Here is a 12,728-nt window from a genome sequence, read left to right on the forward strand (position 1 = left end):
CCAAAATTGACAAATGGGATCTCATTAAACTAAAGAGCTTCTGCACAGCAAAAGAAACTACCATCAGAGTGAACAGGCAACCTACAGAATGGGAGAAAATTTTTGCAATCTACTCATCTGACAAAGGGCTAATATCCAGAACCTACAAAGAACTCAAACAAATTTACAAGAAAAAAACAAACAACCCCATCAAAAAGTGGGCAAAGGATATGAACAGACATTTCTCAAAAGAAGACATTCATACAGCCAACAGACACATGAAAAAATGCTCATCATCACTGGCCATCAGAGAAATGCAAATCAAAACCACAATGAGATACCATCTCACACCAGTTAGAATGGCGATCATTCAAAAGTCAGGAAACAACAGGTGCTGGAGAGGATGTGGAGAAATAGGAACACTTTTACACTGTTGGTGGGATTGTAAACTAGTTCAACCAGTACGGCGATTCCTCAAAGATCTAGAACTAGATGTACCATATGACCCAGCCATCCCATTACTGGGTATATACCCAAAGGATTATAAATCATGCTGCTATAAAGACACATGCACACGTATGTTTATTGCGGCACTATTCACAATAGCAAAGACTTGGAATCAACCCAAATGTCCATCAGTGACAGACTGAATTAAGAAAATGTGGCACATATACACCATGGAATACTATGCAGCCATAAAAAAGGATGAGTTTGTGTCCTTTGTAGGGACATGGATGCAGCTGGAAACCATCATTCTTAGCAAACTATCACAAGAACAGAGAACCAAACACCGCATGTTCTCACTCATAGGTGGGAACTGAACAATGAGATCACTTGGACTCGGGAAGGGGAACATCACACACCGGGGCCTATCATGGGGAGGGGGGAGGGGGGAGGGATTGCATTGGGAGTTATAACTGATGTAAATGATGAGTTGATGGGTGCTGACGAGTTGATGGGTGCAGCACAGCAACATGGCACAAGTATACATATGTAACAAACCTGCACGTTATGCACATGTACCCTAGAACTTAAAGTATAATAATAATAATAAATAAATTAAAAAAAGAAAAAAAAAGGTTGAGCTAAACACTTGCTGGTATTAATGTGAAGGACAGTGATGAAACATGCAGCAGCATGTACAAGAATAAGTGAAAATCTACACTGAACTACGGAGCTCTTTCCTCTCGCTGCTCCCAGGATGTCAGCAGCCAGCATACATCATGAACTACTTAATTTTCCACTACTATGCACATATGCTAAGTAAGAAGGTGGAGGATTTTTTTTTCCAGAAGAAAATATATGACTGTTACACTGGCTGCTTGCCCACAAAATAAACCAAAAATATACAGACACTGGCCACACATTTGGAGATTCCAAATAACTGGGTTTTGTTTGTTTATTTGTTTGTTTGTTTTAATTTCCTAGACTTTAAACATAAATGGAGGCTTTTTGGTTTCAGATACGATGGCAAGACTAGTGAAGGCTCCAATAAATTACACACTAGAGAAACACTTGACCTATGCATTTAGCCTCTGTATATAATCTAATAAATTATACTGAGTTTTAAGCTGATGCAATAGAATGAAAATTATGTAGTAGATTTACTGTGCACAGCCTATCATTCCCAAGGGAGGACTTCCACTGAGAGGAGGATAGTAAAGACTATCACAATGCCACTCACCAGGAATAAGAGTGTGAACACTTCAGCCCACTGCATCTTGGGCTGTAATTTCCACTACTTGCATGACTCTGATGAGACAAAACATTTACACTTTATTACTCACAGATAGCCTGCAAGTGACAGTAAAGTCCAGGACTCATGGCAAGCCGGTCACCTAAAGCTCAGAAAGGATGCCAAGGGCAGATGGAATCTCATCTGTGTTTGCCTCATGTTGCCTACAGCTGAGGGAGGCTAAAACAAGTTCTCTCTGAATTTTATGCCCCAAGGACGCCTAATTTTATGCCCCAAGGATGCTTAAATGCTAGTTGTAGGACATCCTGTTCTAGGAGGAGCAGAAACACAGCCTGGGCTGTTCCACACAGTGACTCATCTCAGAATGTTGCATTTCCAGCACAATCTACAGTTTTTCTGAAAACCACAAGCAAGAAAAGTGAGGTAAAGCTGGGTTAACCAAGGCCACCAAGAAACCATCATGAAAAGGCAAATTAGTCTTTGATTGCCAGCTTTTTGAGGTCTTCATTTTAAAGAATTTCTTATAGGCTAAAGTAACTGCAGACAAAGTCTCCAATAGAAGCTACCAGGTTCATTTAAGGCTCAAGGTTCTGGAAATCTATTTATTGAGCCATGAAACAAATAAATAAGAAAGTAAAGATGATACATCTCATTATAATTTTTCAGACAAGAGATATTATTCTACTTGACTGGACTTTTGTGTCCAGTCTATATTCTAAGAAAGAAAGAATTCTAAGATATAAAATATTCCAAGATTCTTTATTATGATGCCTCTCCTAACTTATGCAAGTGATCTTTAATTAATGTAGGTGTGTAGGGGTAGATGAGTATATTTTTCTAGATATGTTTCTCATTACCAGAAGAATAATCAAATACCTCAAATCTAACCTTCTAGATCACACATTTTCACAGGATACCAGTTTATTTTAGTGTTCAAGAAATTTTGTTCCACATATCACATAGACAAAATGACTAAAAATCGACATTCTAAAATTGACAATAAAAAATGTAAATCCAGGTTGTCTTGTGGAATAAAAATTTATATGTTCCTCTAATTAAAACAATAACAAAAAAATAGGACATTCTGCTACCCAATCCTTCTCTCCTAGTGTGAACAGCTAAGATGGTTCACAAACACTCCAAAATTATCCACATTTGTACTATTCATTGAAGTCAACTATTCATTGACAGAGTAAGAGATAAACCCATTTTGAAATAATCACACAAACAATACTGTATATCAATGAAATGTATCTATAACTATACTTAATAACCAGTATAAAACTTAATATCTTAATGCTGAATACTGAATACAAAATAAAATCAATTCCTAAAACTCTACATATAGTATGTTAAATTCATTAAAATTCAAAACCAGATAAATCTTTATAAAATAGATCCATCTTAGGCTAATAGGTTTTATTTTTAAGCAATAAGAGAATTATGCATTAACAAAATCAGGATATTGGCTACCTTTAAGGTGAGACAAGGGACAGGATAGAAAAGAGGTTAAAAATATATTTAATTTTTGGTAACAGTTTAAGTTTTGGTATGGGTAGTAAATTTACATATACTTGTTATATTAGTTAAATAAATGTAAAAAGTAATAACATAAAATAAATAAAAGATGATAAAATTGTCTGGAAATAGGTAAATTCTGCTGTTAAAATTTTATTATAAGAACTGGTTCCTTCTAATTATCTGTTGGCTCTGCTTCCTTCTGTGTTGGCTTTTTTCACTCATGGTAAGATTACAAGCAGGAGTCCTGTATCTGTACTCTCAGCAACTCTATTAGGAAAAAGAAAATGACTTCTCTCAATAGTCCAGAAAAATGTGTTGACTTTGCATTTGTTTGCTAATAATGCTTCAATCCAATCATTAACTCCTAGGGGACTTGCTTTACAATCAATCTAGTGAGAGTCATATTCACACACTTGGGAAGAAATAACACAATCCAAACATTACACAAATATGCTGAAAATGCCAAAGTTCTGGCTACTTAGAGGAAAATGAGAGTTCAGAGCCCACCGAGACAGTTTCCATAACTTGACATTAGTGTTCTTATGAGGCAGGCAGGATGCATCTGCAAAAGTATTTAGATATGGTACAGAAAAACAACAAATAACCACCAAAGATTGCATGTTTTCTCCTTATTGAGACTACATTCCATATTATGAAAAATAGTGCACTCTAGAATAGGTTCTGAAATAGAATAGATGTTGAAAATCCTGACATTTTCAACATCTCATTTGGTGTGTTGATTATAAGTGCTAAGTCGTATCAGTGAAAGAGATTTCTACTGCAGCATTTGATGTATCTCAAGTCCCAACCTCACTTACACTGCTGTTCTTTTAAATGAGTAGTTTTAGTGTAGTTCAGAAAGAATCTTTTATTTACATCCTTAACCGTCACATAGGTAATTTTACAGAAAAGTTAATTATAAATTATTACCCAAGCTGTCTTCCAATGTGGTTTCATTTGTCATATTTATTAATTTACTTAATACGTAATTGATTATTTAATACTGACCATTAATTGTCATTTTCAACATTTTCTTAGGGTAGATAAGTGAGCAACCTGGGCAAGCTGCTTAACTTCTGTGAGTTTCAGTTTTCTTTCAGTTTTACCTACTTCATGGAATAGTTATGGGGATTAAAAGATCAAACTTTTACAAAGTGATAAACAGAGCCTAGTATATAAAAAGTATTCAATACATATTTGGTAGAATAAAATTATGTTAATAAAAACATGTTGTAATGAGTGCTATTTTACTAACTTGAGTTAATAAAACAAATAGAAATGAAGTTGAAAAAAGTGAGATTAAGTTCTTGGTGTACATATTAATCCTCAGACCACTTGCTATGAATATGAGGGTTCTCGGAGGGAGATGTCCGTATTCCACAGAGTAGAACCTCTTGTTTTGAGACATCATACTTCCTTTCCTGCATACTACTTGCAAATAAATTATAAGTGTATTATGGAAGCTAGAAAAATTCGTTTCCCAATGCAAGGAGGGGCAACTTTAAATCACTGGTGGGGGCAGAAGTATTTCTTGGTGATCCACATCTTCTTTAACCAATGACGTTCTGTTTTCTCTCACTCTCTCCACCATCCATTTGTATTTTTCCTCTTTTTCCCTCGCATCTTTGGTGTGCCTGAGGCACCTCCACATCCTCATTTGTATCTAATTACTGAGTACGAGGATGATTAACTTACTGTTCGTGTAGGCTAAATAGACAAACCAAAAGTTAAATTTATTGCAACACTGGAATTGATTTCAATTTGCAAAATAAGGGAAACTTTAGGGAATAATATTGTCTAGGATGCTAAAACCTTTTATCATGTCTTGAAGTACTCCCTCTGAAATGCAGGAAAAAAATTTTTTTCCAATATTCCATGGGAAGGCTGCTTTCAAAAAGAGATAATCTCGACACTAATTTAGAGAAAGGAACAGGAAAAAAAAATGAATATTCAACTGTTTTCAAGGTTTAATGTTAACATATGAAATAAATAAAATAAAATACAGTATTTTGAATAAAACAATCTTTTGAATTCAACAAATACAAGCCTGAACTGGTAAAAGCTTGGCCTGAGCAAATCAGAAGACAAGAGTGGTTCAGGAACAAATGGATAGTTCTGAATCTCATATGACTCATCTCTGTTAAATCAATGCCTCTTCCTCAAGTCACACATATGGCCTCAACGGGAAGGCTCTGGGATCATCTGACAGAGGAGGAAAGGATTCTGGTCAGGTTCACATACAAGTCACCACAGTACATTGACATTAACCTAAAAGGACATCCCAGCCCTAAATGGTGGCCTTAAAGGTATGTAGCGTAGAGAATTTCTGCTAGTGGACAAAACCCTGAATAATATTCTTGGTTTCAACTTCGTATAGAAGGGGAAGAGTCCTGGGTAATAAATATACATTGACTGGAGGCAGTGGTAAATGCCTAGTTTGTTGATAAAGTTCCTGGAAGATCAGAAGACTGGACCAAGTAATCTGGAAAAGAGTTACGTGAATAGACCTATTGAAGTTAGACCTAACTTGAAAGCATGTACAAGAGAGCAGGCTTTAACTATCCAGACGATGAGGATGAACTGTGCTCTGACATGGTCCGTCCCTAAGGATATTCCAGTGATAGCACAATGAGCCCATGAACAGAGAGTCTATACTGGCAAGGATGTTTTATGCCTGGGCTCAGCGACACGAGCTCCCTACCATAAATGCTCATCTGCCGTCTGCCCGCTCTGAGTGTCCAACATGCCAGTAGCAGAATCCATGCCTGAGCACTCAATGTGATGCCGGTCTCTGGGAAAATATTTATGTGCCTGATAGCATGTTAATTATATAAAACCTCCTCCACCCTGAAAGTGAAAGCAATTGGTCCTAATCAGAAACAATAGACACTGTAGATGCAGATTTGTCTTCCATCTCCATAGTACCTTCATCTACACCAACATTTGACAGCTTGCAGACGGATTGACACACTGACATAATATCCATTAAAGATTGCCTAGGACCTGGTACCTATTTTGGGGCAAAGGAGATATAAAATGTTCTCATGATCTCATAATTCACTGATCTTCCCGTATAGCCCATCACCCATAAGCATCTAGCTTCATAGAAGAGCGGAAAGGACTGGTAAACCCTCAATCAAGGGACTAGCTAGAAGTCAGCTCTGGAGGAGACAGGATGTTCTTTTCAGGATTCAGTGTATGCATTGAACGCTGAACCAATGCCTGCTACGTGGTGTGGAGTCCCCATTTGCCTGCCATATACATCATTCTGAGATCCAAGGGGTGAAAGTAGAGTGTTTTCTAATTTTTGCACTCCCAGAAACTCACTTTCTTAGTCTTCAGATTCATGAGGACCAAAGTCCTGGTTTCCAGAGAGAAAAACATATTTTCCAGGAGCACAGCAGGAACCACTATTTTGTGCTCCTTATGCAAATGGACCAGTAGGAAAAAAAAATAGTTACTATTTTGGCTAGAGTAGTTGATTCTGGTTATCATGAGTGGCTAGTGTCGTCATAATGGATTAGGACAGAGATGATTGTATCCAGAACACAGAGAAGGTAATGGAATCTCTCTTAGCACTTGCACACCAGGGATAACTGTAACTGGACAATTGCAGCAACTACAGTAAATAAGAACAAGAAAACTAGGGATCAAACTCTTATGGATAATGCTTTCAGTCACCCCACAGGGTAGACAACCCAAACCAACTGAAGTGCTGGCCAAGGGTGAAAGAAATCAAGGGTGAGAAAATGGGTGCTGGAAGAGGAAGATGTTCTCTATCAGCTATGGTTCTGGGAATTGCTGCAACATTAAGGAAGTTATCTCAGTTGTGTTTTTCTTTAGGTCTAGTTCGGAAAACAGGACTGGGCACAATCCTAAGGACATTCTTGATTACTACCTCCCAGTCTCTGGCCACATGCTCAATCAGTTGCGAACCCTGGATGTTACCTCGTTCATCTCACCCTCTCACACTGCCGGCCGCTTTGACCTTCCCTGGGAGAGGACTGTTTTCTGGCATGGTCTCCAGCGCACCTGCTATGGCGACAGCATCCATGTCCAATCTGACTAGACCCTGGGGTTTCATTTGTAAGTGCTGTCGCCGAGAGACAGTCAGATCATATTATTCTCTAAAGGAAAAAGTTACGTGTCAATGTTTATACTATTCCTTTCTGTGACTACAAACATAATATAAAATAGAAATTATAAGTGAATATAGGTATAAAATTATTTTTAATGGAAGGAATCATAAGAAACTGCTAACAATGGTGTGTTTCTAAGAAAAGATAGGAAAGTGATTATGCTTTTTCTTTCAGTTTTTACATTGTCGAACTGTTTGAGTTTTCAGACAGTTCAATATGCATGTGTTCCTTTATATATTCATGTAAATAAGACATCTGTATGGTAACATTATGCAACTTTTCACTTTCTTCTTTTCTTTTGTCATTGTATTATGACAAAAGCTAGTAAGTGCATATTTTAAAAAATAAAATTTCTGTTAAACATAGTAAACTGTCCACAAAAACGTATTTCCTTTGTCGTCTGAATTGTCGCTAAAATAAGAGTAAAATAGAAATTATATGTTAATCCACAATGACAAAAAAGCAGGCAGGAAATACCGGCCGGTGAAAGATTTTCACACATTTTTTTGAAAAATAGAGAACAGTGTTACCAGGTAGTTGACTCAGTGTTGTGGGGGAAGTTACAGCCAATCTGAGCAAGGACGGAGAAAACTAGCAAGTTAGTTCACCTGCAAAACTCCTGAGATGCTAAATGCTTGTAGCATATGATTTTACAGAATGTAGGAGTGAAACATACATTGTATTACATGAAAATTATTTTATTTCCACGGGCCATTTTCTACACAGCCAGGTAAGAATTCCTCTATATTATTTCACAAAAGATTGGAGTTTATTCTTTTGAAAGACTGAGCTAAATAATTCCTGGAATTAATGTGGGGGACAGTGATGAAACGTGCATGTGCAAGGAGAAGTGAAGTCTACGCTGCAAACTATGGGGCCTTTTCCTCTCGCTGCTCCCAGGATGTCAGCAGCCAGCACACATTACAACCTTATCAATTCCCCACTGCTCTATACATAGCCTCAGCAGCAGGGTAGAGGATTTTTTTTTTTAGGAGGAAATATATGAGTCATACTATAGTGCCTGACACCTCAAAAATGAAGCCCATAAATATGCAAACACTGCTCACACATTTGGAAAGGCTAAATTTTTTAAAATTTATTTTCTCCACTTTAAACATAGGGTGAGTTTCTGCTTTCAGGGATATGACGGCAAGACCAGTGAATGGCAAGATAGGGTAATCGAAGCCGGTCCCCAATGGAAAGCCAGGAGGAATTGCTCTTCTGCATGTTTGTGATTCTATGTTTAACAATGTTTCTTTGTCATAGATATTTCAGGAAGTTATCTAATTATGAAATATTAGAAAAATGCGATAATAATGACAAATAATACCTTACTCTTTTGAATGTGTTATTCTCTCATTTTTCCACTCCAAATCCCATGAGGTTGTTATTATTGCCTTCATTGCACAGATGAGTTAAGCAACGCTGAGAAATCTTAAGATCATCTAGCTTAAATTATTAAGTCCACCTTTTTCCCTTTAGCCTCCAAGAAAACATTTCTGCCCCAAAGTTTCTTCATCGCATTCTTTACCTCTGCATTTCTCAGCGTATAAATCAGAGGATTTAACATGGGAGTGATAATGGTGTAAAATACAGCCACCATCTTATCCTCTGAAAAGGTAGTATCAGGGCGCATGTACATAAACGTACAGGGGCCGAAAAAGATAATGACCACGGCAATGTGGGAGCCACAGGTGGAGAGGGCTTTGCGCCTGCCTTCTGCTGACTGCTTTCTCAGGGAAACCAGGATGATGCTGTAGGAGATTAGCAAGATAACAAAACTCCCCAGAGCAATGGTACCACTGTTGACTGTCACAACAACACCAACAATGTACGTGTCTGTGCAGGCAAGTTTCAACACGGGGTGAACATCACAAAAGTAGTGATCTATCTCATTGGGTCCACAAAAGGGTAGCTGGACTACCAGAGCCACTTGGATAATGGAGTGTAAGAACCCACCTACCCATGTCCCTAATAACATCTTATTGCATCTCTCCTGGTCCATGATGGTCGTATAATGTAGGGGTTTACAGATAGCCACATAGCGATCATAGGCCATCACAGTGAGGATGAAGATCTCAGTGCAACCAAAGAAATGTACTCCAAAGAGCTGCAACATGCACCCCACATAGGAGATGGTTTTGTCCTTTGCTAACAGGTCAACAATCATCTTGGGAGCTGTGACTGAAGAGTAACAAATGTCCACCAAAGACAAGAAGCTGAGAAAGAAATACATGGGTGACTTAAACAGATTGTTCAGGCAAACTGTCAGCATGATGAGGAGATTTCCCAGAAGAATGATTATGTAGAAGACAGAAAACACCACGAAACAAACTTTCTCAATCTCTGGGCTCTGAGAAAGACCCCAGAAAATGAATTCAGTTACGTTGTTTATTTTTTCCATGGAACGGGTCAAGTTCTTAGGAGACAATTAAATTACCTGAAAAAAAAGAAAACATATTTCTTCTATTTCTAGCACAGAACCAATGGAAAATCACAGTAGTTGAAAATGGGAAAAAATGCTGATTGGCATGGATGCTTAACGAAATCTAAGTGCATCTATTTTGATCATCTTACCTCAAGATTAAATCACATTCATTCACTTCAGGTGAGAAAGCAAAATCCAGAGAGAGAAAGTAAAACCCCCAGTCTCATATATATGTTACCATATGCCTCTCTTCTCTCACCTTTTATTAATGTTTATTTAGCTGTTTCTAAATGTTATTTAGTTTTAATTTTGTACAAGACATTGAGTTTTGAAACAACTTCTGTATTTTGGGATATGGTCACATCTATGTTATCTACCGGCAAACATTTGGAAATGTTTGCTTTATTTTAGACCCATAAGTGGAAACATATCCACATTTCACCTTTTGACTATTGCCATGCCTGATTATCACATCCACTCACAAATACTCTGCAATTTCTCTGCAAGTATATCCACTCATGGGCTTTGTAAGTTCTCATGAAACTCTATCTTTGTGCACATGATGTCTGCACCTCCGCCAATGTGGTCTCGAGCCCTGATAGTCAAGATGCAGTGTGACGTAATAGAAGAGCAAAATTACACAAACTTGATTCTAAAATGACAGTGCTGTAACCCCAGGTAAATTATTTAACTTAACAGAAATTCTCTTATCCCATTTGTGAAATGACAGTTTCAATTTCACTACTACATATCATATTAATGGTTATTTCAACCATGAAATTAAATCACTTCTGTCAGTATGAAATATTCATAAAACCCTGATAGGAAGTCAGAGAGAAGGTAAAGCAATAAAAGAAACTTTTAGAGAGAAAGCAAGACCTGTTTGATTTGAAAGGAGGTGGAGTGAAGTCTTATGTAATTTCTCCATGTACAAAGTCAGAATACTTTAGGATTTTCCAGGATTGACTTTGCTTTGTATTTTAAACATTTGTCTATCAACTGAAACAAAGAAAATGGGTGTAAAAAAGAGAAGACTGTCCATTAATGTCAACATTGCTTCATACATCTTTCTAATCTTGCAAGTTTTATTCGGGCTGTATTCATTCTCCCAGTTTGGTCGATTTATAGTTCTGGAAGAGATCATCACTGAATGATAATTTTGATGGGTTTAGGAAAATCGCAACATTTATTTAAATAGATGAATGTTCAGTGGTGAAATTTCAGGCACTATAATGGGGTCGTTGGTATGTTTGGATGGAAAAGGGCATGTGGAATAGTTTTGATTAAAGGAGCTTTTAGGACTTTTTCTCCAATCAACTATAGATGTAAGTGATTCCTCCAATTACAGGTTGTCTACCAGAGACCTGTAGATCCTCTCAAGATCCGCCCAGCTGAATGCTGACAACACCTAATGAACTCTGTGCTCTCGGTTATCCCTGTGCAGTGACATTGTGGCTAACACTTCCAGCTTTTGGGAAACTACAAGGCTGTGTTTCTTCAGGTATTCATGTTAGAGTTGGCACAGTAGTCATTACAGGCATGCCATCTCTTGTGCATTACAAAATAATGATTATAAACATAATAGTGATAATATGATTTAGGTACAGACTGACGCACATTCCCTGCTTTTACATACTCATTCCTCTTCAGTTTTCCTGCTGAATTAAAAGAAATATACTATCCTCCACTAAGAGAACCCCTCAACTTAAGGAAGCTCATATCATAGCAGTTTTGGGCAACAATTATTTATGTCGCTTGGCTCTCATCTACAAGAAACTGGGCTTTTGCGCACAAGCCTGAGGATTTTTCCTCTACTGTCCATATCACAATGTTCTAGAGGAAATTTTTTCATTCACCAAGATATTTTATTAAGGGACTAATCTATCTTGATTGCAGGATTGAGATTTAAAGTTCCATTTATCAGAATGTGCATCCTAGTAAAGGCTGCTAACCTGAATCATGACCTCTCTTGACTCCGACTGATGCAGTAGCATCTTGCTGTTTATCTCCTTAAGCCAATATCCATCGCAAGGATGCCTTCCTCTTTTTACTGAGTATTTTGGGCATAATGACTCACTTTCCTTTGAAATTATTGACATTTTCTTATTCATATCCATCCTACCCTACCTCATAGTCATGTTTAGGTGCATGTTATTATCTCCACTATCATCGTTTTAATAATTTGGTTATCTCTGTATTTCAAAGAACAATCTCTATCAATTATATTGCAAATGTTCAAAATCTAACAATTCAATTATCTTTTTCCACAAATATTCTGTATTAGTTTAAAAAAAAAAAACTCACCAGTATTTTCCTGAGCTTGAGTTCACTTTATGTTTCTATCTCTTCTTGAGTTAATTTGGGTGCAGCTGCCCAAAGCAAAGTAACAGTGATGCCTGAGGAATTCCTTTGTGAATAATTAGTACCAGAAAATACCTGACCCCACAAACTGAAAGGCTGGTAGAAATGAGTCTTTGTTGTTCCTGGTTTTCTCGCCTAATGATATCTGGCATTTCACAGGGTCTCTGGCAATAAATGCTCTTTTCTCTATTCTTATAGGTCTATTTAAAGAGGAAGATGCAAAATGATAAATGACCTCGGAGACAGCTTTTCCCCAAAGTCTTCCTCCATAGTCAAAACCAAATTGCAACCCTACCAATGAACTTTAATTCTAGTGTCTGTTCAATGTTTTAAAATTAAATTTTAAAAATTATTGCTAAATACAAAAACCGATCAATTCTCATATTAATGACTGTGGCCCTAATCCAAAGCAATTCAGCAAAGAGAAGTAATAATTTTATCATTCTAAACCTTGTTTTTTGAATTAATATGCTTTATTATATGCATTAAATAGTCCATATTTGATATAACATATTAAGATATCTGTTTTATGTTATTTATTGAATTATAATTGTTCTTTCTTGAAAGCTATATTTTAATACAAAATAGTATATTTGATTGTGCT

The 12,728-nt window shown here is 37.0% G+C and overlaps 1 protein-coding gene across 1 annotated transcript; it reads right to left on the bottom strand.

Moving 5' to 3' along the window:
* Window positions 1–7,781: 7,781 nt before the first annotated feature.
* On the bottom strand, window positions 7,782–12,291 carry OR4S2 (olfactory receptor family 4 subfamily S member 2). The gene is made up of 2 exons (XM_037997618.2): window positions 12,068–12,291; window positions 7,782–9,775 (listed from the first exon to the last, which is right to left on the bottom strand). Exon 2 carries the CDS (start codon window positions 9,737–9,739, stop codon window positions 8,786–8,788), a length of 954 nt encoding a protein of 317 aa, XP_037853546.1. The 5' UTR covers window positions 9,740–9,775; window positions 12,068–12,291; the 3' UTR covers window positions 7,782–8,785.
* Between the last annotated feature and the right edge of the window lie 437 nt (window positions 12,292–12,728).

Source organism: Chlorocebus sabaeus, chromosome 1 (genome assembly GCF_047675955.1).
Source record: "Chlorocebus sabaeus isolate Y175 chromosome 1, mChlSab1.0.hap1, whole genome shotgun sequence".
Lineage (NCBI taxonomy): Eukaryota > Metazoa > Chordata > Mammalia > Primates > Cercopithecidae > Chlorocebus > Chlorocebus sabaeus.

What these genes read in the sequence shown, in the direction of transcription:
- OR4S2 (XM_037997618.2), bottom strand. Translation starts at nt 9,739, where the DNA reads ATGGAAAAAATAAACAACGTAACTGAATTCATTTTCTGGGGTCTTTCT.